At 43.5% G+C, this 19,577-nt stretch overlaps 9 protein-coding genes across 9 annotated transcripts; 3 read left to right on the top strand and 6 right to left on the bottom strand.

Annotated features, from left to right (window-relative positions):
• Positions 1 to 2,627: 2,627 nt before the first annotated feature.
• BO83DRAFT_403376 (uncharacterized protein) lies at positions 2,628 to 3,220 on the bottom strand (the record flags this gene model as incomplete). Its single annotated transcript, XM_025533611.1, has 2 exons — positions 2,628 to 2,887; positions 2,914 to 3,220. The coding sequence occupies 2 exons, from the start codon at positions 3,218 to 3,220 to the stop codon at positions 2,628 to 2,630; spliced, it is 567 nt and encodes a 188-aa protein (XP_025382797.1).
• A 444-nt stretch (positions 3,221 to 3,664) lies between these two features.
• Positions 3,665 to 4,147, top strand: BO83DRAFT_393554 (uncharacterized protein; the record flags this gene model as incomplete). The annotated part of the gene is made up of 1 exon (XM_025532982.1): positions 3,665 to 4,147. One exon carries the CDS (start codon positions 3,665 to 3,667, stop codon positions 4,145 to 4,147), a length of 483 nt encoding a protein of 160 aa, XP_025382798.1.
• Positions 4,148 to 6,658: 2,511 nt separating this feature from the next.
• On the bottom strand, positions 6,659 to 7,198 carry BO83DRAFT_324813 (uncharacterized protein; the record flags this gene model as incomplete). Its single annotated transcript, XM_025527987.1, has 2 exons — positions 6,659 to 6,760; positions 6,860 to 7,198. The coding sequence occupies 2 exons, from the start codon at positions 7,196 to 7,198 to the stop codon at positions 6,659 to 6,661; spliced, it is 441 nt and encodes a 146-aa protein (XP_025382799.1).
• Positions 7,199 to 8,101: 903 nt separating this feature from the next.
• Positions 8,102 to 9,860, bottom strand: BO83DRAFT_324800 (putative allantoate permease; the record flags this gene model as incomplete). The annotated part of the gene is made up of 8 exons (XM_025527985.1): positions 8,102 to 8,449; positions 8,504 to 8,743; positions 8,792 to 9,149; positions 9,206 to 9,370; positions 9,419 to 9,494; positions 9,549 to 9,653; positions 9,710 to 9,734; positions 9,795 to 9,860. 8 exons carry the CDS (start codon positions 9,858 to 9,860, stop codon positions 8,102 to 8,104), a joined length of 1,383 nt encoding a protein of 460 aa, XP_025382800.1.
• A 529-nt stretch (positions 9,861 to 10,389) lies between these two features.
• On the top strand, positions 10,390 to 11,688 carry BO83DRAFT_421231 (uncharacterized protein; the record flags this gene model as incomplete). The annotated part of the gene is made up of 1 exon (XM_025534978.1): positions 10,390 to 11,688. One exon carries the CDS (start codon positions 10,390 to 10,392, stop codon positions 11,686 to 11,688), a length of 1,299 nt encoding a protein of 432 aa, XP_025382801.1.
• Positions 11,689 to 12,083: 395 nt separating this feature from the next.
• BO83DRAFT_324903 (fungal specific transcription factor domain-containing protein) lies at positions 12,084 to 13,900 on the bottom strand (the record flags this gene model as incomplete). The annotated part of the gene is made up of 3 exons (XM_025527991.1): positions 12,084 to 13,056; positions 13,145 to 13,309; positions 13,362 to 13,900. Coding segments are annotated over 3 exons (1,677 nt in total), but the record flags the coding sequence as incomplete, so codon positions are not given.
• Positions 13,888 to 14,661, bottom strand: BO83DRAFT_164562 (Zn(II)2Cys6 transcription factor domain-containing protein). The gene is made up of 4 exons (XM_025526346.1): positions 14,504 to 14,661; positions 14,321 to 14,452; positions 14,100 to 14,263; positions 13,888 to 14,052 (listed from the first exon to the last, which is right to left on the bottom strand). The coding sequence occupies exons 1-4, from the start codon at positions 14,575 to 14,577 to the stop codon at positions 13,931 to 13,933; spliced, it is 492 nt and encodes a 163-aa protein (XP_025382803.1). The 5' UTR covers positions 14,578 to 14,661; the 3' UTR covers positions 13,888 to 13,930.
• A 1,217-nt stretch (positions 14,662 to 15,878) lies between these two features.
• On the top strand, positions 15,879 to 17,956 carry BO83DRAFT_382894 (pentachlorophenol 4-monooxygenase). Its single transcript, XM_025532336.1, has 4 exons — positions 15,879 to 16,014; positions 16,073 to 16,472; positions 16,525 to 16,875; positions 16,936 to 17,956. Exons 1-4 carry the CDS (start codon positions 15,909 to 15,911, stop codon positions 17,780 to 17,782), a joined length of 1,704 nt encoding a protein of 567 aa, XP_025382804.1. The 5' UTR covers positions 15,879 to 15,908; the 3' UTR covers positions 17,783 to 17,956.
• A 62-nt stretch (positions 17,957 to 18,018) lies between these two features.
• BO83DRAFT_403381 (fungal specific transcription factor domain-containing protein) lies at positions 18,019 to 19,155 on the bottom strand (the record flags this gene model as incomplete). Its single annotated transcript, XM_025533612.1, has 4 exons — positions 18,019 to 18,194; positions 18,246 to 18,446; positions 18,504 to 18,701; positions 18,834 to 19,155. 4 exons carry the CDS (start codon positions 19,153 to 19,155, stop codon positions 18,019 to 18,021), a joined length of 897 nt encoding a protein of 298 aa, XP_025382805.1.
• Between the last annotated feature and the right edge of the window lie 422 nt (positions 19,156 to 19,577).

The following is a 19,577-nucleotide window of genomic DNA, read 5'->3' on the forward strand; positions in this document are numbered from 1 at the left end:
AATTTCCGTGATTCCTGTAGAAAATAAATAATTAAGTAAATAATAATATCTTTATAATATAATAAATTCTTCTACCTCTGCAATTCCTGCAGGGAACAGATGGTGGAGCAGATAGCAGAAATAAATAATAAAATAAATAATAATATTCTTGTTGTCAGCTGGAAATCACTTTCACCTTACTAATTGATTTCTTACCTATTTATATGAAAACCCTCGTTTCCACGAATGCCCAGAATCATTACATGCCCCATACAAAAACCTGATGCTCATGGAGCAGATTGGGCTTATTTCTTGCAAATCTGATATTCCCCTCTTTTACATGCGATTCTTGCGTCATTCTGACCAGTTGATTATGATTTCTTTATTCCTCGATGATTCATGAGCCTGGTCTAGATTCATTCACTACAGGCAGTGAATTGAAAATAAATAGGGCCCATATCTTCCTGCTCAAAGCCTTCCAAGTTATCCAAGCCATCCAATTCATTCACTATCTATCTAAGGAATCATTTCTTTCCTATTTAGGTAATAGGATTGCTTCCCTTTGACAAGTTTGTTAATTGTACTTATCTTATATAATTTTATGAATCGATACCTAGTTTCCTATTTGGGACTGATGTCACGTGACCTGATTATATTATTATTTTATGATTACTACCTGACCGTACCTCCTTTGGTCACGTGATTGAAAAGGTATTATTATCTTTATATTAGGCCTTTCTACACTAGACCACCTACCTTTTTCGGCCTAGTGACCCTGAGTCACCTGACCCTTATTACTTCCAGATTCCCCCTGGATCCCGACAGTTCCTAATATTCTTTTTATTTTTTTTAATATATCTTATTCTCTCGCCCCTCAGTGTAGCTTGTAAAGTAAAGAAAAAAAAAGGATTATAACAAAAAAAATAATCTTATTATTATATTTTAATCATTATAATTTCTACAGGAAATAAATAATAAAGTAGATAATAATATTCTTATAATCTTATAAATTTTTTATGTTTCTAGTATATCTTGTTTTCTTATCTCTCCGTGTGGCTGGTGAGGTACAAAGAAAAAGAGATTATAAAAAAGTTAATAATAAAAATTAAATAAAGTAAATAACTATTCTACCAGAGATTCTTATAATAATTTATATCTTATAGATTTATCTTGGAAGGTTATTATAAAATTTATATATAGTATTAATTTTCTAAATATGATATTTTTCTATTCTAAATAAATCAAAAATAGAATTAAGATTTTATTTATTTCTAGATTAGCAGCTGGATAATATACTAGAATTATAGATTAATATTATTATAAAATTTGAAGTTAACAAGATTCTATCCAGCTAGATATAGAATACAAAATTATAATATAAAATAAAATATATAAATACAGATATACTAGATAATAAATAATATAATATTAAAAATTTAAAAAATATTTCTGATTAACTTTATATATTCTATAATAAATATCTGATATATACAGGACTACTAGTGCAACTTACTTATTAACCAAATATAATAATAAATAATATATTTCTTATAAATTATGAGAATAATAAATACAGTAGAGTACTAAAATTTTATATTTAAAAATAATTATATTTAAAAAGAAAAAAAATATAATATTTTAATTATTATATAATATCTTATATAATTATCTTATACAGGTCATGTAATCTTCCAGACTTAGAAAATTACTAATAATAAATTTTCTTAAAGAAAATTAGAATACAGGACTTACTAAACAATAAAATAAAAACTAACCGGGAGATAAAAGAAAGAAACTAAAGATATTAAGAGAAAATTAATAAAAAAATAATAGAAAAGAAATAGAACTTATCAGGTAAGAATTAATCTCTAAAGATATATAAGATAATCTAATTCTTAAATATAAATAGTTTTTTCTTTCTTCTCTAGATTTATTAGTCCTCGTGAATACACAGGCTTCATTCGGACATGAATAGTCACATTAGTCTTTAGGTTGTCACAACTTCAGGGCTGCTTGGTATATGAGATACACAGGAAACTGTTCGCTTAATGAAACCGGAGTCATTGAAGATGCTGAAAAGCTTTACAACGCACAGTTATTTTTAAAGCTCCACAGCCCTAAATGCCCAGAAATGACGGATGCCTCAATATGCCAGTATAAATATACTTCGGAGAGATATAGCCACATTTCTGTACATTCCATGCCGTGCATGTTCAATAATGCTGAGAAACAGTGTAGTAATGGTTCTGAGTGTTTCAAAATAGTATGCATAACAAAGTGGTACTTTGGGAGACTACACTGCAGTAATTCAGAAGTGGCAGGTTGCTCAGCGGCTTTGTTCATAAGGACAAATGTATACTACAAGAACGTCCGGAACACAGTGGTTCTTACTAAAGTGCAGTGTATACAGCTTTTCAACGTCCAGATGCCAAATAATCTTCTTTGGACAATGCCTGTGACACTGGACAAGTGCGTGTACTGTGTTTAGATAGATCAGCTAATTTTGAGCGATCTAGTTGGAGGAGACCGAAGGGTATGAGGGCAAGTAAAACACCTCCAGTACTTCTTCCTTTTCGCTTTCCTCTCCAATCTCAGTATTCGCTGCAAAATACACTCTTTTCCGGAAGAGTAGGCTCTTGTCACAATGCCTATCCACTTGTCCCGACAAACACCACAAGCACAGCCGCGTATGCTGCAGTCGCCATAACCGTCTCCGTATTATTAGCTCTGAGTACCAGACTGATAATCGCCGCAAAAAGCACCACAGCCACACATACTGTGACTAAGCTCTTCGTCAAGTTTTCTTGGATCCTCATAATCAACATCGGCACAATAAGACTCAGACCACCGGAAAATGCGACCATGAATCGAGCGAGTTTGTCTATGAATTGCGAGACTTCTTCGGGGCCTCACCGTTGAGATACTCGTCTGTACGGAGAAATTGCTCGCGTTTGGTGTAGGTCAGTCGACGCGGTAGTCTCGCCTTGAGCCAATCCCGTAGCGGGTCTCGTGGCAGGAGTGACTGGTTTGGAAGCCGACAATAGGCAGAATTAAAAAGATCCCCTGGTAGATTGGCAATTTCAGGAAAGGCATGCGTAAGATCTCGTCGTTTTTCTTCAGCATAGGAACCGGTTACATTCTGTAAGCCAGAGAAAAATGCGTAATCCCTAATCGCATTTGCTGAATCATATATCAGAATGGGACAGTGTATTTTGTCAACAAGGGGACGGACCGTATGCATGCAAAGTAGATGTTGGTTCGTTGATTGATTCTTCCGTACCCTCTTTGCCTTTCCAGATTACGCTCTTTTTCTGGGCAAGTTTATTCTGGAGGTGGACAAGGTTGAGTCTTTGCAGACCGCGGAAGGTGAGAAAATACGGCTCTTCATTCCCCGTTGCATATGTATAGCGAAGGAACCGTTCTGTATATGACATTTCTTCAGGAGCGACAGAATCAGGTGGTAACTCCATCGCAACAGGGACTGTAGACATTGCTGAGAGTTGTCTTGTCACTGGGGCGTAGATCGACTGAGAATTGGCCTTGATCGCAGATGTAGTATTTTTAAAGCCGTGGGAAATTTCTCAGGTCCCCGTAGTCATAAGTCCCCGTAGTCGTAGAAGCGAGTACGAACGTATGCTCAGGCAGATTGGATAAGACTACAGTCTGACCAGTCAACATAGACCACATGTTGCGTCATGTGACAGAGCTCATATTCATACAGACTAACTCAATCTATGGTAACAGTTGGCTCCTCTCCTACTCTCATCTCACGCAGTCCAATCTTACCATGAGCTTTTGGAAAGCGCTCTTCCCGAAAAAGTATCGGGAGAAACAGATCACTCAGAAGAATAAGGATCACATTGAGAGCGGGATAAAGGCCACCATCTCAGATAAATTCAGCAGTTTCCTAGAAGGCGACCGCCACAGTCGGAAAAATACATTCCAGCTCCCACAGTACAACCCAGCAGTCAGTATCTCAGAAAATGATCCCCTTGTTTATCTTGATATTCTTGGAGCACATCTTGACAATTATTGGCGTGCCCGATTACTTCTCTATGAGACTGCACAACAGGCGAGACCTTTGGTCTCAATGCTAGGTCGCAAATCTTTTAAACTAGATCCAGTTTTGGGTTCCGCTAGACCACGCACTTGCAGAAATGCTCAGTAATCCCTTTATCTCGGATGTCGTGGGTGAGGGATTCAGCAGCGCCTATTACAAATATCCCAATATTTTGCAGGATAAATTCGGCCTCCGCCGTCTCCTGGAAAAGCATAAGAACATGATCTTAGCCAATCAAGAGATTGTCAATATGACCGGTAAGAATCCAATATTTCACTAAGAGAAGCCGTGACACATTCTAAAAGATCTATCCTAGCTGCGGCCAAAGCAACTTCCTAAGACTGGACAAAGAGTTTCGCAAGACAGTCATCGGTCCTCTCAAGAATGCCATGATCAACAACAAAGACATAAATTGCCAAGCTCTAGAAGGAAAGAGTCATTCTATCTACACTCAAGCCCGGAAGTGTTGTGACGTTCTCAGGTCTAATTTTATTGATCGCTAACAGAGTATTGTGCATATGGCCTTAAAGGAGGAGCTTGGAGAAGGCATTGTAACTGAACCGCAGTCAGTTAGAGAACTTTCTGAAATCTTTCTGGAAGGAAATCTTCACAACAGACAACAGTGAAATGATGTCTGGTAAGTTCAAAACTAGTATCATCTAATAGTACTTTGAACACAGAATACAGTAATATGACTTTTACTTAATTAATTAATAATTCTGTGGAGTTATAAGTATTTAAAGATAGCAATCTTTACTTCTGAATTTAGTTAGTCTAGTAGTAGTAGGGAAATCTTCACAATGGGATAACAGTGGAAATAAGGTCTGATAAGCTCAAAACTAGTATCATTTGATAGTACTTTGAACGCAAAATACAGTAATATATTTTTTTTCCAGTTAAGTAATTGTTCTGTTGAACTCCCAGTATTTCAAGATAATAATATTCATTTCCGAATTCAGTTAGTGCATGTAACAGAAATTTAGTTAGATTAGTATATATAACAAAAGTTTGAATTAGGTTAGTATTCTTTTCCAGAAAGACCAAACCTGATTAAATTTATTAAGTATTACTAAAATAAATAATATAATAATTGTCGGCTGTAATTCGTCTATATTAACTGAATACTTATCTATTTTTCTGAAAACCCTCTTTCCTATATAATTATAAATCCAGATTCATTACATGCCCTATATGAAATCATATAGTATATCTAATGCTCACAGAGCAGATTAGGCTTATTTCTGATAAATCCTGATATCTTCTCTAATAAAGCTCCAGTCCAAGATTATTTCATAGGCACTGTCAATAGTTGTACGAATATGCTGTATAAGCTGTTAAATATTTCTTTTTATAAGATCTGGCATATTCTCCAGGATGTCCAAGGTAAGGCTGACTCATAGATATGTTCTATTTTTTTTTATAATCAGCTGTTGTTTCAGTAAGTTGTATTTATATTCCTTGAGTAATCTTTGCTTACTGTGATTGTTTATTCTTTTACTGACAACAAGGCCTGATTCATGAAAGATTTGCTAGATCTCTTTCTCAACATACCTACTTATATGGATTGTGGGTAGGTTAGCCTGCAGCTTCTAGAAGAGATATTCTATATAAGGATATGATCTGCTGATTATTAAGAACTTCAATTTCTGGTCCTTATAGGATCCTTGGTAAAACTTGTTAACAGCTTTGATAAGTTGATCTGAATCTCGATACTTAACTAATATGTCTAGAATATATATAACTTCTCCAGTTGCTGTCTCAGCAAAGACAGATAGAAGCATATTTCAACATTCATGGAAGGATTGGATGAGCTTTTCTCTGTCAGTATCTAGTTTATCTAGGAGAATATCTGATAGGAAGCAGGGCCGTGCCATGAAAATATGATGTAAGATAGCTGATAGTGCATTTATTGCTTTGTCTGATCCGGAAAGTTGTCCTTAAAACAGATATAAGAGGTTGTTTATTTCTTATTATATAGAAGGACCTCATCCACCGAGTACTTTATTAAGACTGATTTGCCTTAACCTGGATCGGCTGAGACCCAAATTGGATTGCTGAGATCATGGCTTTTACTTTATTGCGTTCTTAGAATTTGGATGTGCTGTAAACTATTCACAAGTTCCCGGGACTCGTCTGTTATGTCTGTCCTTTCAATCCGCGTAGGGGCAAGTGTAAAGTAATCTTAAGAACTCTTTTATTCTCTCGTCTCGAGACTTGGAACTCGACTCTAATCTAATTATTAATCTGATGATAGTTATAAAAATCTCCATTGTCCTATCCTAACCTGGCTGTTAACCACTCTACAGATAACAAAGATATATAGAAAGCCGCCAAATATCTAAAGACTGTGATACTCTTCCGCCAATAAACAGAAGCAGAGACAGGCTTCGGAGTGAAAACAGAGAAAGGAGGCCGATCGAATAGAAACATTGTAATAAGAATTTTGAGTTGACACTTGCTATGTGGGCTACATGAATATTTGGGACACGAAAAGCCCTCGGAGTATAACAATAACAGTGATGGTAGCAGATGGCTGTTGAAAGCTAAGAGGGGATCTCAAATTTGAACATCCCGGGCAGGTACGAAAACATTTAAGTCTGCAATAGCGTCGCCATAGCCCTACTGCATGTTGAATGCATATATAAAGCAAGGCGTCGGACTTTTGAAAAAGATTCTGTTGTTATCAGAAGCCCAGTTAGATATCCTTCCACGGTCTGTGGCCTGCAGAGTTGGTAATGGACTCTTATCGTGCTTATCAGCCTGGCTCTATCAGTCGAATATTAGAATCTGCTGTACTCACCATCACTAGTCTTCCACAACCTTCACCATCAAAATATAAGGATCGTCGGAGTTGTAGCTGACCGTATGCTCGCCAGTAAGGAAAACAGTGAGAGAGTATTGGTCGGTGGCATCAATGAAGTAATATGTACAGCCAAAAGTTCCTTGCACTTCGCTCACAATAACATCAAGTTGGTACTTGTAGATCAAGCCATCAGCCTCAAAAAGTCTGTATTGACTGATACCTGTTTCCTTCTCAAAGTCCGAATCAGTTTGCTTCCACGTAGCATCGCCCACCGGCCAGCCGGCATTATACGTGCCCGATTTGGCAGCGCATGCCAGTTGGAAGAGCCCAAGGATGAAGAGAAAGAGATAATTCATTGTTCTGATTGAGGGATGTACCTAATGGGAGATGAGGTTGTGAGAAAGGAAGAACGAGCACACCTTAAATACGCCAGCACTTGCATACTCGGTGCAATGGCATTTTGCAGCACGGGCGAACTGCTTGTCACAGTAGGCTCAGATGTACATACTTTGTATGTATACCGTCTTGATTTGCTTCTCCCTATGATTGCAATATTGTCTCTGCTCCCTGGAACTATTGTCCTAAACGCCAATAGATGTTGCGTGATTCGGCTGAAGGGTGGAACCCCGCGTACGGCTGAGCCGTGGGGGTCAAGTTCAAGTAGAGGTGGGGTTTCGGAAGATGCATGAATACATGACCGCGAATAAATGAAAACGTGATACTGTTTGCTTTCAGCTTCCCCGCTCTGATCGGCGATTGCTGGTCCATCTCTACAATTTGAAATAAACTGGCTGGGAACATTCCTAGTGGTCATATAATCTTATTGGCTATTATTGAGTGGGACTAGGTTACAATGCATTTCAGCGGCGATCTAGCTACATAAATATACAATAGTAAGGACTGCTGATACGGCTCTCTGTCCCAACCAAACCCCGAATATCATCTGATTGGAATATGCTACCGGGAACTTTCTATATTAATCAGATAGATCTTATGATCAAAAAATTTGAGCATGTGACCCATGATTTTATGAATACCAGACCTTCTAATTTAGAATTGAGAATAGTTAATAACTGCTCAGATAATCATTTAACCGCAACCTGACCTCAGAAGTACGGTTGGAAGGATTTCTATACCTTAACCTGATTGCCGGTTAACGGCAGGTTAAGGAAGAATGCTCAGGTATAGCCACTATAATTCCAACCTTGGGGGCGTGAATGGACCATTACGAGTCCTCTACACAGACACTGAGCCTGATATTAGTACATGTATCTAAACAGCAGGTCCTCCCTGTCCGTTATGTCTTCGACTCCATGCTCATGCGCTTGGGGATCCCCTTGAGCTTTCAAATCCCGGGACACGTTGTCAAAGTAGCAGACAGCCCAGTACACCGCAATAAAGACCATAAAAACAGCCCAAAGAACAATGGAGGTGATGAGCCCCTTAGTATAGCGTGGGGGCTCCGTCCAAAGCTGGGGGCCAACAATAGCGCCCACGCAATAGCCGATAAAGAAGACGGTATTCACGACCGAGCGCTTGGTATTCCCTTTGACATTGGAAGCCGAAAGGCTGAGCACAATGCTCATGATGCAAGATATACTAGATGCCTGAATATTGTAAGTGTGACTTTTTTCTGGAGCGATAAGAAATAGCGAGCTCACCAGCCATGAGGCTATAATTATACCCCAGCCGGCACTCATATCCAGCACCAGCAAGAGGATGCTGCCAACTAACGGAACGATGGTGAGAGCGATTATAACAACGGCTCGATGGTTTGGCATAAGGGCACAGCCGGCAATGCCGAGCCAGATGAAAAAAAATTGGACTGCTCCTGATGGGGAGCTGTACAGCATAGTCTCATATTTGTCATATCCGATATCGCTGATCACCAGCGACGCAAACTAAGTCTGGTCAGGCAGGTAGGAATATTTGGGAGAAGCGAATCTTACAATTATCACGGGTCCAGACATGGTTACCAAGAAGCCAAATGAGCCAACTAGCCAAGTTTTCGGATCTAGCATAGCTTCCTTCAACTGCGGGATGGAGAATGTCACCTGGTCACCTCCCTCACGATGTACCATCATTCTCTGCTTGATGATGGCTCTTTCGCGCATCGTCAGGAACCATGCATTGTCGGGCCCGGACGGCAAGACAAGGAGGAACAGCATGCCGGCCGCGATTGTGCAACCACCACAGACGAGGAACATGCAGCGCCATGGGGCCACGGACAATCCGGAGTTCTTTCCAATGCCGTACATCATGATTGCTCCAATGGTTTGTGCAAGTGCATTCATTGAGACCCAAATACTTTTGACTGCTATTAGCTTCTGAGACAAATATCCTCGAACGTGGTTGGAGTTCACCCTACACGGCGAGGATGTTCCTCTTTCCTATACCAAATGCTGGTGATTGTGACGGCTGCTGGCTGAATGGCTGCCTCGGTAAATCCCAGCAAGAATCGGACCGCTCCAAACCCGGAAAAGTTATGAGGAGCAGCAAGGCACATACAGACGCCTCCCCATACGATGCTAGAGAAGTCAGACGTGTATGCATATCAGGAATGTGACACGAATTACATGGATATGCCAACAACTCGGATGAGTGGCAGTCGACTCATGAGGTAGACAGCAAGGTACTCGGACACAAGTTGTCCTGCCCAGAATGTCAGTCAAATTAGCTAGCCGGTTATGACGAGTGATACAGTACCGAAGTAAAACAGAGAGGTACACCAAGAGTATTGAGAACTTGTGAGATTCAAGTCGGTCCTCAATCCAAAGACGGCAGTATAGCTGAGACTCTGTTTGTCGAGATCTAGTGAAAAAACATCAGCGAATCCTCCAGGCCAAGGGATCTTTTCTTAGGCTCACACTGAAAAAAAAAGACGAAGCAAAGCTGAGTTCCTAGCATGAGCACCTGGTTACGTCGCTATCTCCTGCACAAGGTAATACTGACGATGGGTAAGACAGTTGAGTCAATTTTCTTCAGAATCCGCCGCTCCTCATCGACAGACCATTCCATCACATCGCCGACATGTCCAGGCGCCAATTTGGTCTCCCCCATGGGCTCGCTTTTCGCTTCCCCGTTCCTCATGTTCTCACCGTGACTGTGACAACGTTCTTGTAGCCGACACGACTTTTATACAATATATTTGCCGTAGTGAAGCTTTGTCAAAGACAAGTAGACCGGGTGATCGTTTACTTATACAGTAGCGGTCGAATCTGCTACAATGGGATTGATAGCTCTGATCCCCCCGTAGTAGCCGGCATAGGAACAGTAATTATTTTGCTTATCTCCGTTATCGTGTCTGATAGGAATAATGATTACCGGCAAGGTGCCGTGCGGGTAGCCAGGCGCCGGCAAGCTGCCGAAGATAGAGGGAATGCGGCAGCTTGCCGCCCATCACCATGTTAGTACCCTCAACGTTGGCCATTAAGTTGGCAATAACATAAAAGGCGGGAACAATGTGTTTAGCTCTCAACTCTCACGATTAGCCAGCAAATCACCACGCATCTTTCTATTCAGTTGCATCGGCCCCCTCAGTCTTAAAATGAAAGTTGATCCTAGGATTCGTCCTTGGACTCGCAAGGATCGACGAGTTTACGTGTTCAAAAACGCGAATATCGTCAATTCCAACGATGGAACAGTCTCGGTCGGTACAGATGTCATGATATCAGATGGCAAGATTAAAGCCGTCAGTTCGACCACTATCAATGAACCGGATGTCATTGAAATTGACGCTGAAGGGATGTATCTGTGTCCAGGACTCATTGACTGTCATGTTCACCTTTCATTCACCCCTGGTACTTCCACGGTAACCTCTCTATTCTCAAGCGATGCCAGGGAATCATATTTCAGACAACCCTATGTTTGCAGCCAAATGCTGAAGAAGGGGTTTACCAGCGTCCGGGACACCGCCGGCGCTACGTTCGCCCTTAAAGAGGCCATTGCAGAGGGTGTCTTCCCTGGACCACGTCTGTTCATATCTGGGAAGGCACTATCCCAAACTGGAGGTCACGGGGACTTCCGCGCGAGACACGAGCATGACAATTGCTGTGGTGGGAGAGTCTCCTCCCAGTGTCTGCAACTATGTGATGGTGTGCCTGAGTGTCTCAAGGCGGCACGACAAGAGTTGCGAATTGGTGCCGATTTCATCAAGATCATGGCAGGGGGCGGTGTTGCTAGCCCCTTTGATGCTATACCTGATCTCCAGTTCACGCCAGAGGAGATCAAGGCGATCACTACCGTGGCCGGCAATCGCAACACATATGTCACAGCACATGCCTACACGCCAACTGCTATCAAGATGGCCATTGAGAATGGAGTCACCTGTATCGAGCATGGAAACAACATCGACGAGGAAACGGCCACACTGATGGCACAGAACGATGTATTCCTGGTACCGACTCTAGTCACCTACTCTGAAATGGCTGAAACTTCTTGGTCGGATTTCCTACCTTCGGGAATGTCCGAGAAGAATGCCGAGGTTCTGCAAGATGGCCTCAAATCACTGTTGGTAGCTCACAAAGCTGGTGTGGTAATATGCTTCGGGACCGACCTGCTAGGTCCTCTAGTAGCAGCTCAGACGAAAGAGTTTGCCTTGAGAGCCCAAGTTCTCTCTGCTGCTGAGATCCTTAAGAGCGCCACCGTTAGTGCGGCTAAATTGGTTCGACATGAGGAGTTGCTGGGTCAAATCAAGCCGGGCTACTTCGCAGACCTACTTGTTCTGAACACGAACCCATTGGAGGACATTTCAGTATTTGATAGGCCTATGGAGCATCTTATGGCAGTCATTAAAGATGGAAGGGTGGAGGTCAGCCAGTGGGATCGACTTCCGACAGACGTCTAAGTCTGGGGTATGTTCTAAATCCAGAACGTCACCAGGACGCACTTGAACTCGTTAATACTACAAAAAAAGAAAAACAATCTACGGAAGAAACCTCAGATAGCTTAGAATCAATATCAGATCAGGGATCCGTTTCCGTTGGTGCTTGAATCTTATGCTGAGCAGTGATGTGTATAACCCACCTAAGATATTCCATCTGCAAACACGATCTTCCATAGTGTCGATTCTCAGGGCCAGCGGCATGCTGTTGTCAAAATTGAGCACACATTATGACCGTAAGAAAATTGACGACATTTTTAATAAAATGCAATCAAAATTCACTCAAAGTAATTCAATATACTCATGTTTTATTGCAATCCTGCCTAGTTCAACGAAGACTCGAACGGCTCCCGCATCATTCAAAATCCAAAGTCGAGCAAGTTGATCCCAGTTACGTCTGCGACAAAGCTTTCCGGTATTGACGAGTTCATTAAATCATCCATCGTCAACGCTTCGGACTCGCGATCGTTACCCACTCCTGAGAGCCAGGTACTGTGTATTGTCTCGCTCTGCCAGTCAGACGCCCCTGAAATCCCTACGGGAGCCATGTCATTACCCCTGTCAGTACTGTCGGTGGCTAGGACCATCGAGGCTGCGTTTTCTGCTTGTAATGGCACACAATTTGGTTCTTGTTCATGAGCTGCCAGAGAAAGCGCGCCATCATTTTGTGCTCGTTCTGTTTCCCCACACGAGACCACCCACTCCTCGTACAATTCCAGATCTTCTAGTGTCGTTGAAACTGTTGGATTGGTCGAAAGATTCCGGGCTCGCTTATATGCCTCATCCGTGAGCTCTCGGAAACCCCGAATGAACTGGACTGCAGCCTGAGCCTTATCACACCCTGTGCCCATATACGATAGGGCCTCGAACGCAGAGTCCACGTAATCATCGTAAGTTTCATCCCGATCCACAACTCCGTAAAGAAGCATTATGATGGCTGATGTGCTGCATCCTTGAAAATCCGTAAAAGAAAACCGAGCTAGGATGTTATCCTTCCGAAGCATCTCATACAATCTCAGCATGGACCTCGCTGCATTCAGACAAAGATCGGAGAATTCCTGAGCTTGTGAAGTGCCTGCCGATGAACAACCCGAAGAGGCAGTAGCCCAGGCTGCGTTTGCCATTTTTGATTTGACCAAAGCAATCAAGGGTTCCCGGCAGAGTATAATCCAGGCATGGTAGTAGTTCGCATGGATATGAATCACTGCTCTATACAGTTTTGAATCCTTGTTGATCCCGTTGATTGTGAGGGAATCCGGCAAAGATGATCTCCAGGCATCCAGCTCACGGATCAAGTAATGAATTTCTTCCACTGACCTAGGGGTGATTGGTCTAAAAACGCTTGGCCTAAGAAAATTAGTCTTCGTGCTGCGAAATTTTCTGTTGGGGAATATCAAGCATAGATGCCACCTACACAGACTCAGAAATGGCTCGCCATATTTTAGCTAGACTGATATATGCCAGCAGAAGCTCGAGATTATTATTCACTTGACCTTGATCCAGTGCCCAGCATGCCTGGGGAAGAGGCGTGGTAACCGATACTTCACTTATACCTTCTGGAAGACCCAGTTTGATTGCTGACACGCTAGAGAATTTAGTTCCCACCAAATAGACAGCGTGATCGAGAACAAAGATACCGTTCAGTTAAAAAAATACTCCACCAAGTTCGACGTCGGATTTCTCGGTCAGCCTCCGAAAGTTCCGTATCCAGAGTATCTTTATGCAATCCGATGGACAAGGAGGTTCTCAGAGCAAGCCCGAGGTACGACCATGATGCACCACGAGCATCAAATGGAAATGCATATATCGACAGCATGGTGAAAGCCTGGGCTGACTCCACAGAAGGGTCACAAATTAAGCTGGGTACAAGAGCTTGAGCGCTATTGTAGAACTTGATGCCAGGAATGGTTTTGAGGCAAGCGAATTCAATCGAACTCAAACGAGAGTCCACTAGATGTGCAAATTGAGAACCGATTGCGAAGCATGAAAGGGCCATGCACAAAAACTCTTTGTTTAATCTTCCGCAACTTTCTGGGTCCGCGTAAAAAGCATGGAGCATCTTTCTGAATTTTCGATGCGGGAAATAGAACAGGTAGTCAGTGCCGTAGTTGATACATACATTGCACAAGAAGTCTGCAATATGGCGAGGTGGGAATGCATTCCTAGCTTGCTTGATTAATAGGTCGTCTGAGCTCGACCTCGGCACCTATGATACGAGTAAGTAGTGAAACCTTCCTTCAAGTAATTTACTGACTCCCGATGAAGTGATGGATGAAGCCGTGGAAGCATCGCTAAGGAACATTGAATCGGCTATTTTCTCCAAAAGTCCTGCACGGGAATTAATATTACTCTCTCTAGAAAGGAGGGATAGCCACTTTTTGATGACAGATCCTCAAGAATCAGATCAGGCTGGTCAGGCTGTTCAGGCAGTCGTATCGAATTGAAAATACGTGGTACAATGCTGCTCCGTGAGCTCGAGTTCTGGTCATCTCCGTTGGCAGAGGTGGATGATTGGGAGCATTGTATAGATTCGTTCTCTCTATGCGAACTATTAGCGCATTCTTCAACACGAGAGTCACTCCCAATGAGATTTCACCGTGATGTCGTCGAGGCATCAAAATTAGTGGTATACTGAAGGCTACAGGGCAAACTTTGCCGTGCACAGTTGACGCAAGCCCCGCTAGTGGCCTTCACACATTTCGCTTTCCGTATTTGACAAAGCGTGCAGCTGATAATCTTTAGTTATTGCGTGTGCGTATAGAAAGAGATGGGTTTGTACGCTTTACGGGCACGTTTCCTGTCTTTTTCGGCTACCTTGGGTCGTGTTTTAGGTCTTGGGGGCCGGTGGTCCATGATGACATCAAAGTCTAGATGTAGAATAGAGACTTATTTTGCCGCAAGCTGATGCAAATCTATTGCCTGTTCATTGAGTATACAGTACCATGTTGAGGACAGTTCAGGATAGATAATGAAAATGGACCTCTCTGGGGTGCGGGGTTTAGGAGCACGTGATTCTGTCTTATGGCTGACCAAGGTCCAAAGATAGGGTAACTAACGTATTTCACTTTACAATATATCTAAAATACTATGTCCGGAGTCTGGATCTGAATAGAAAGATCTTACAGTCTACTGTACATTTCTCAACAGCAAGCTGTTACGGACCCCTGCTACAGTGAACCACCGATATAAGCAATTAATTGAGACCACCTCTCAAATTGCTTATAGTGGATAATTCCTTATATTAAAATGTATGTAAAATCGCCCAAAATTGACCAGTTGGCCAAAAAAGAAGACTAGTGGCTAAAATCACGTGTTTTTAATGTAATTTACATGTAGTACTAGCCTATGTATAATTGTATTAATGATATTTAACTGGTAACCTTTTTATCTGTTTAGATATTCAAATCCACCTTATCCTGATAAAAGTAATTTTGTATGGGAGGTAAGAAAAAAATCAGCAATTATCTAGTATTGGCGTGTTATGTAATTTTATATGTAAAATCAATTCCGACCAGTGATTTGGTTGCTTTAAATGGAGGATTCCCTATACCGGGTGTTGCTTATACCGGTGGTTCACTGTAGTTAATCTACTAGTAAGGCGGACTCGCCAGGCAGAAAGCGTTGATAAGGGCAGTGCTCAGGCAAAACCAAATTGTAATTTAGTAGTATTCCATATTAATAAAATTAATCATTATATATTATTGATTGTTTGACCCAGGCGAAATGCAAAACATTTTCTAGGAACCCCGCCACGACATCAGCCACTGAATGTAATATCCTGGTAATGACGAAACATTACTTTAGCTCTATCGGAGCAAGCGGCGACAGCATGAGGTATTTTGATGATCATGATGCATTTTAGGTCCACTTACCGTTGCATTCCGATACGGTTATTTTGTCCCTATAAAACCATCGGATTCGCTGTATTACAATCCCGATACCAACGATACAACTGTAGATGCTTGAGCGCTTTGCCATCAACTGATGATTGCAGCAAATCGGTCAATGGATGCCGGTCACTTCCACGTATAGTTCACACGTAGTAGTCTTCTGGCACATCCTTTCCGTTCTGTGCCATGCCGATATAGCCGGCATCCCGAGTATAAAGGCGTCGAACCGCCCGAGCAATATCGACCGCTACCTTTCTTCGTTATCAAGTACGCTTGCTTCATTGACTCAACAATATGAAGACTACAGTCAACACAGACGTCCTTATTGTCGGTGGGGGACCCGTGGGTCTGCTCATTTCCTACAGTCTTGCCAGGCAGGGCGTAGCCTCGATCGTCGTTGGTACGCTATTGGTGTCTTTTCTGCTATCGGTCATTTAGAAGACTGACAGACCTTTCAGCGCAGCACGACAAGGAGCAGCAGGCTATGTACGGCCGAGCCACCACCCTGTACCCGCGAACGCTAGAGATGCTTGACCAGCTCGGGCTTCTCGAGGAGCTGAACCAGATTGGCTACATCGGCCGCAATAGCGTCACATACAAGGACGGCAGACGGGTGACGTCTCGCGGCTGGCATATCATGTTTGAGCGCATGAATGGCACCTTCCGCGACTACTGCCTAAACATCCGCCAGAAGTATTCAGAGGATGTGATCCGCACCGCGTACCTGGAGCAAGGTGGGGAGGCATACATCGGCTGGAAGCTGGAAGGTTATGCCGTCGAAGACGTAGCGAATGACGGTTACAACGTAACGAGTCAAATTCGTCAGTGGAGTACGGATAAGACCGTCACAGTCAAAAGGTATGTTCCTCCAGTAGCCGTTTTCTATACTGGCTCTTCTGACTCTTCGCAGCAAGTTTATTGTTGGCGCGGATGGAAGCCATTCGCTCGTCCGACGCTCGGCCAACATCCCATTTGAGGGTGATCATACTCAGTTCAAATGGGTTCGAATTGACGGCATATTTTCCACCAATATGCCGGACGCAGATGTTGGATTTGCGTCAATCGAGTCCAAGAGCCATGGCAACGTCCTGTGGGTTCAGCTTGACCATGGCGTTAAGCGCATCGGTTTTGCAATGACAGACGAGATGCTTGCCAAGTATGGAGAAAAGCTCACGCAGGAGCAAGCTATTGAGGAGGCCAGAAAGTCTATGGAGCCCTTCACTTTTGAGGTACAGAAGGTGGAATGGTGGACTCTGTACAGGTGAGAGAATCTTTTGAAAGGGCGTGCATGTCGAAGCTCAAGGCTGACATCCAATTTTAGCATCAACCCAAAGGTTGCAGATACATTCTACACGAACTCCCGCGTCTTGCTCGCTGGCGATGCATGCCACACGCACTCTTCTGGAGCCACTCAGGGCATGAATACTGGAGTCCATGATGCGGTTAACCTCAGCTGGAAATTGGGTGGCGTGGTGAAAGGTTGGTATAGTACCGAAATACTTCATACATATGACCTCGAGCGCCGGCCGGCCGCACAGCATCTCATTGAGCTGGACAAGGCCTTCTCTGCAACCATCTCCGGCCAGATCCCAGACAGTCACAAGGGTGCGTATGTGGACGCCAACGAACTGTTCACTAGATTGTTCGACGAGACGATTCAGTTCAACATTGGACTGGGCATTCACTATGACGAAACCATCATTAACAAATCTCCATCGACGGGGATGATCTCAGCGGGTTGGAGAGGACCTGATGCGTTGCTCTATGCACCGGGGTCTCGGATCCCAGTTCGTCTGTTCCAGTTGATACCGAACTACGGCAAATGGTCTGTCATCGTCTTAGCTGGGCAACCGCTCGCCACGCGAGAGAAACTAGGCAAGGCTGTGGAGCAACTGAGCCGGCTTAGGGACAGCTTGCCTTGTGGGCTTGCTCATTTCTTGACAATACTTGCCCAAAGTCCTGCTGAAGGTGACCAGATGTTCGCAACCCCCAAGATCGGCAAGATGTACTATGACCAGGAACGGTCTGCTCATGCAGCATACAGCATCTCAACCATGGAGGGCGCGGTGGTAGCCCTGAGACCAGACGGTATCATGGGGCACGCTGCCAATTTGGACAATATTGAGAGTATCGAGTCCTTCTTGAAGGAAGTGATCCTCACTCATTGATTAACAGCCCCCCTTGGCGGGCCTCGCACGCATTTTGACGCAGAGGACGCGCAAAAAAAGGTCTGGTTGTGTCTCTTGTAAAAGAAGTGCCAGGGGCGTCGATTGTCGTTTCAATAATGTAGAAATAATCTTATTTGTCTCAACGTGTCATAGATGGTATACCAATCAACAAACGGTAGTAAATCAATGTATTTGCACATCAGTAGTTCTTCTAATACGTACCATGGATATGAGACCTAGAACTGAAGAGTGAACCAGAACGGGTCAAATAATGTATCCTCGTTGAAATCAAAGTCACGGAAGAGGCCGTCTGTCAGAGATATATTATCCGATGCCAGATCACAGCCTTCAAAGTCGACTTGTTCCGAGTCCACATGGGTATCGGTGCATGAATTATGTTCCTCCTGCAAGCCTGCGAGAGTTTAGTTACTTTCTTTGAATATATATATATGTGCCTTTGTACCTGCTCCAGCAGTTTGACATTTCGACCTGATGAGGGAAAGCGTCTCTGCACAGTCTTTCACAGTACTGCTGTATCCTGATAGACTATTCAGGGTATCCCGGCATTTATCCCACGCTTCTTTCAAGTCTTGTCGGGCCACAATCTCCACGATCGATGGAGAGAGCTGGGCGAGGATAATCACTGATCCGGCAGTGAATGAGTCTGATATGCACAATATCAGTATTTGATTCTCCTTGCATCCACGGGCGAGCGGCTCACAGAAAACATTGTAGAACCAAACGCTGGACAGTTCGGTATGGCATGTCTGATGCACCAGGCATGCGAGATCAATTGCGGCTCGAACGCAGTAGACGGAACAGTCCAGGAGAAACTTGGAAGAGATGCTTCCATGTCGTAGAATGTCTCCGGTCTGAGTGTTTTGGGTTCCTGGGTGGGTCCGAAGTGTCCTCACAAGGACTGGTCTGTAGAGGAGAAGTTATAGGTAGCAAAACCTGTTGGGACTTAGCGACAATTGGAACATTGACATACAGCTCCCCTACCTGGCTCGAAGTAGATACTTCTCTCTGAGAAACAACGGCAGCTCCCCACTGGGTATCCCAGTATCCCAGTCCAGTTCGGGGGGGAGGGCGTCTTTGAATCGTTGGAGCTGGGAGTCTATTTCTATGATACCTATCATTTGCCTCAGCGGGGCTGCCTTTCCTTCCATATCACTTCCAGCGTCCCTTGACGCCGCGTTATGGTACAATGCAGCCAGGGTCTTCCGGAGCATATCGTGCAACTTGAGGGTCTCGACGAACCACGCAACGCGTGAAAAGATTCTGGGTGGCTGTGTGCATATCACGGAATCTGGGGTCAAATAGCAGTCGTCGATAGCCTGGGGAAGTGGCATGGACGACTCTTGCGAGATCATCGGTGGGCGGCCCAAAATCGTGCTCACTGCCCTAGAAAAGGTATGTGTTAGTTAGGGGAGGATAGGCCACGGAACTTCATAGGCGGCTGCATACAGGTCCAGCATAACACATCCATGCCACACCCTCCGTCTGACCTGTATCTCGGCAAATGAGCGAGTATTGTCGCCATAACTGGAATGAAGCCCCAATGCCTGACCAACACGACAGGTTGTGCTGATGACATGCCAGCAACGGTTCGGCGTCCGTGAGGCTTGTAGATATTGTGCCATCAGGAGGAGCATCTGGCACAGGGCAAGATCTCCCTCTCCAAGGAAAACTTGGAGTTATAATAAGTCTGGCTTGTTACCGTACTACGTTTGATATGAATTCTTATTGAGTTTAAATAGGAGTAAGTAATTGGACATGAAGGCTGCAGTTCACC

Source organism: Aspergillus eucalypticola, assembly GCF_003184535.1.
Source record: "Aspergillus eucalypticola CBS 122712 chromosome Unknown BO83scaffold_39, whole genome shotgun sequence".
NCBI classification, from domain to species: Eukaryota; Fungi; Ascomycota; class Eurotiomycetes; order Eurotiales; family Aspergillaceae; genus Aspergillus; species Aspergillus eucalypticola.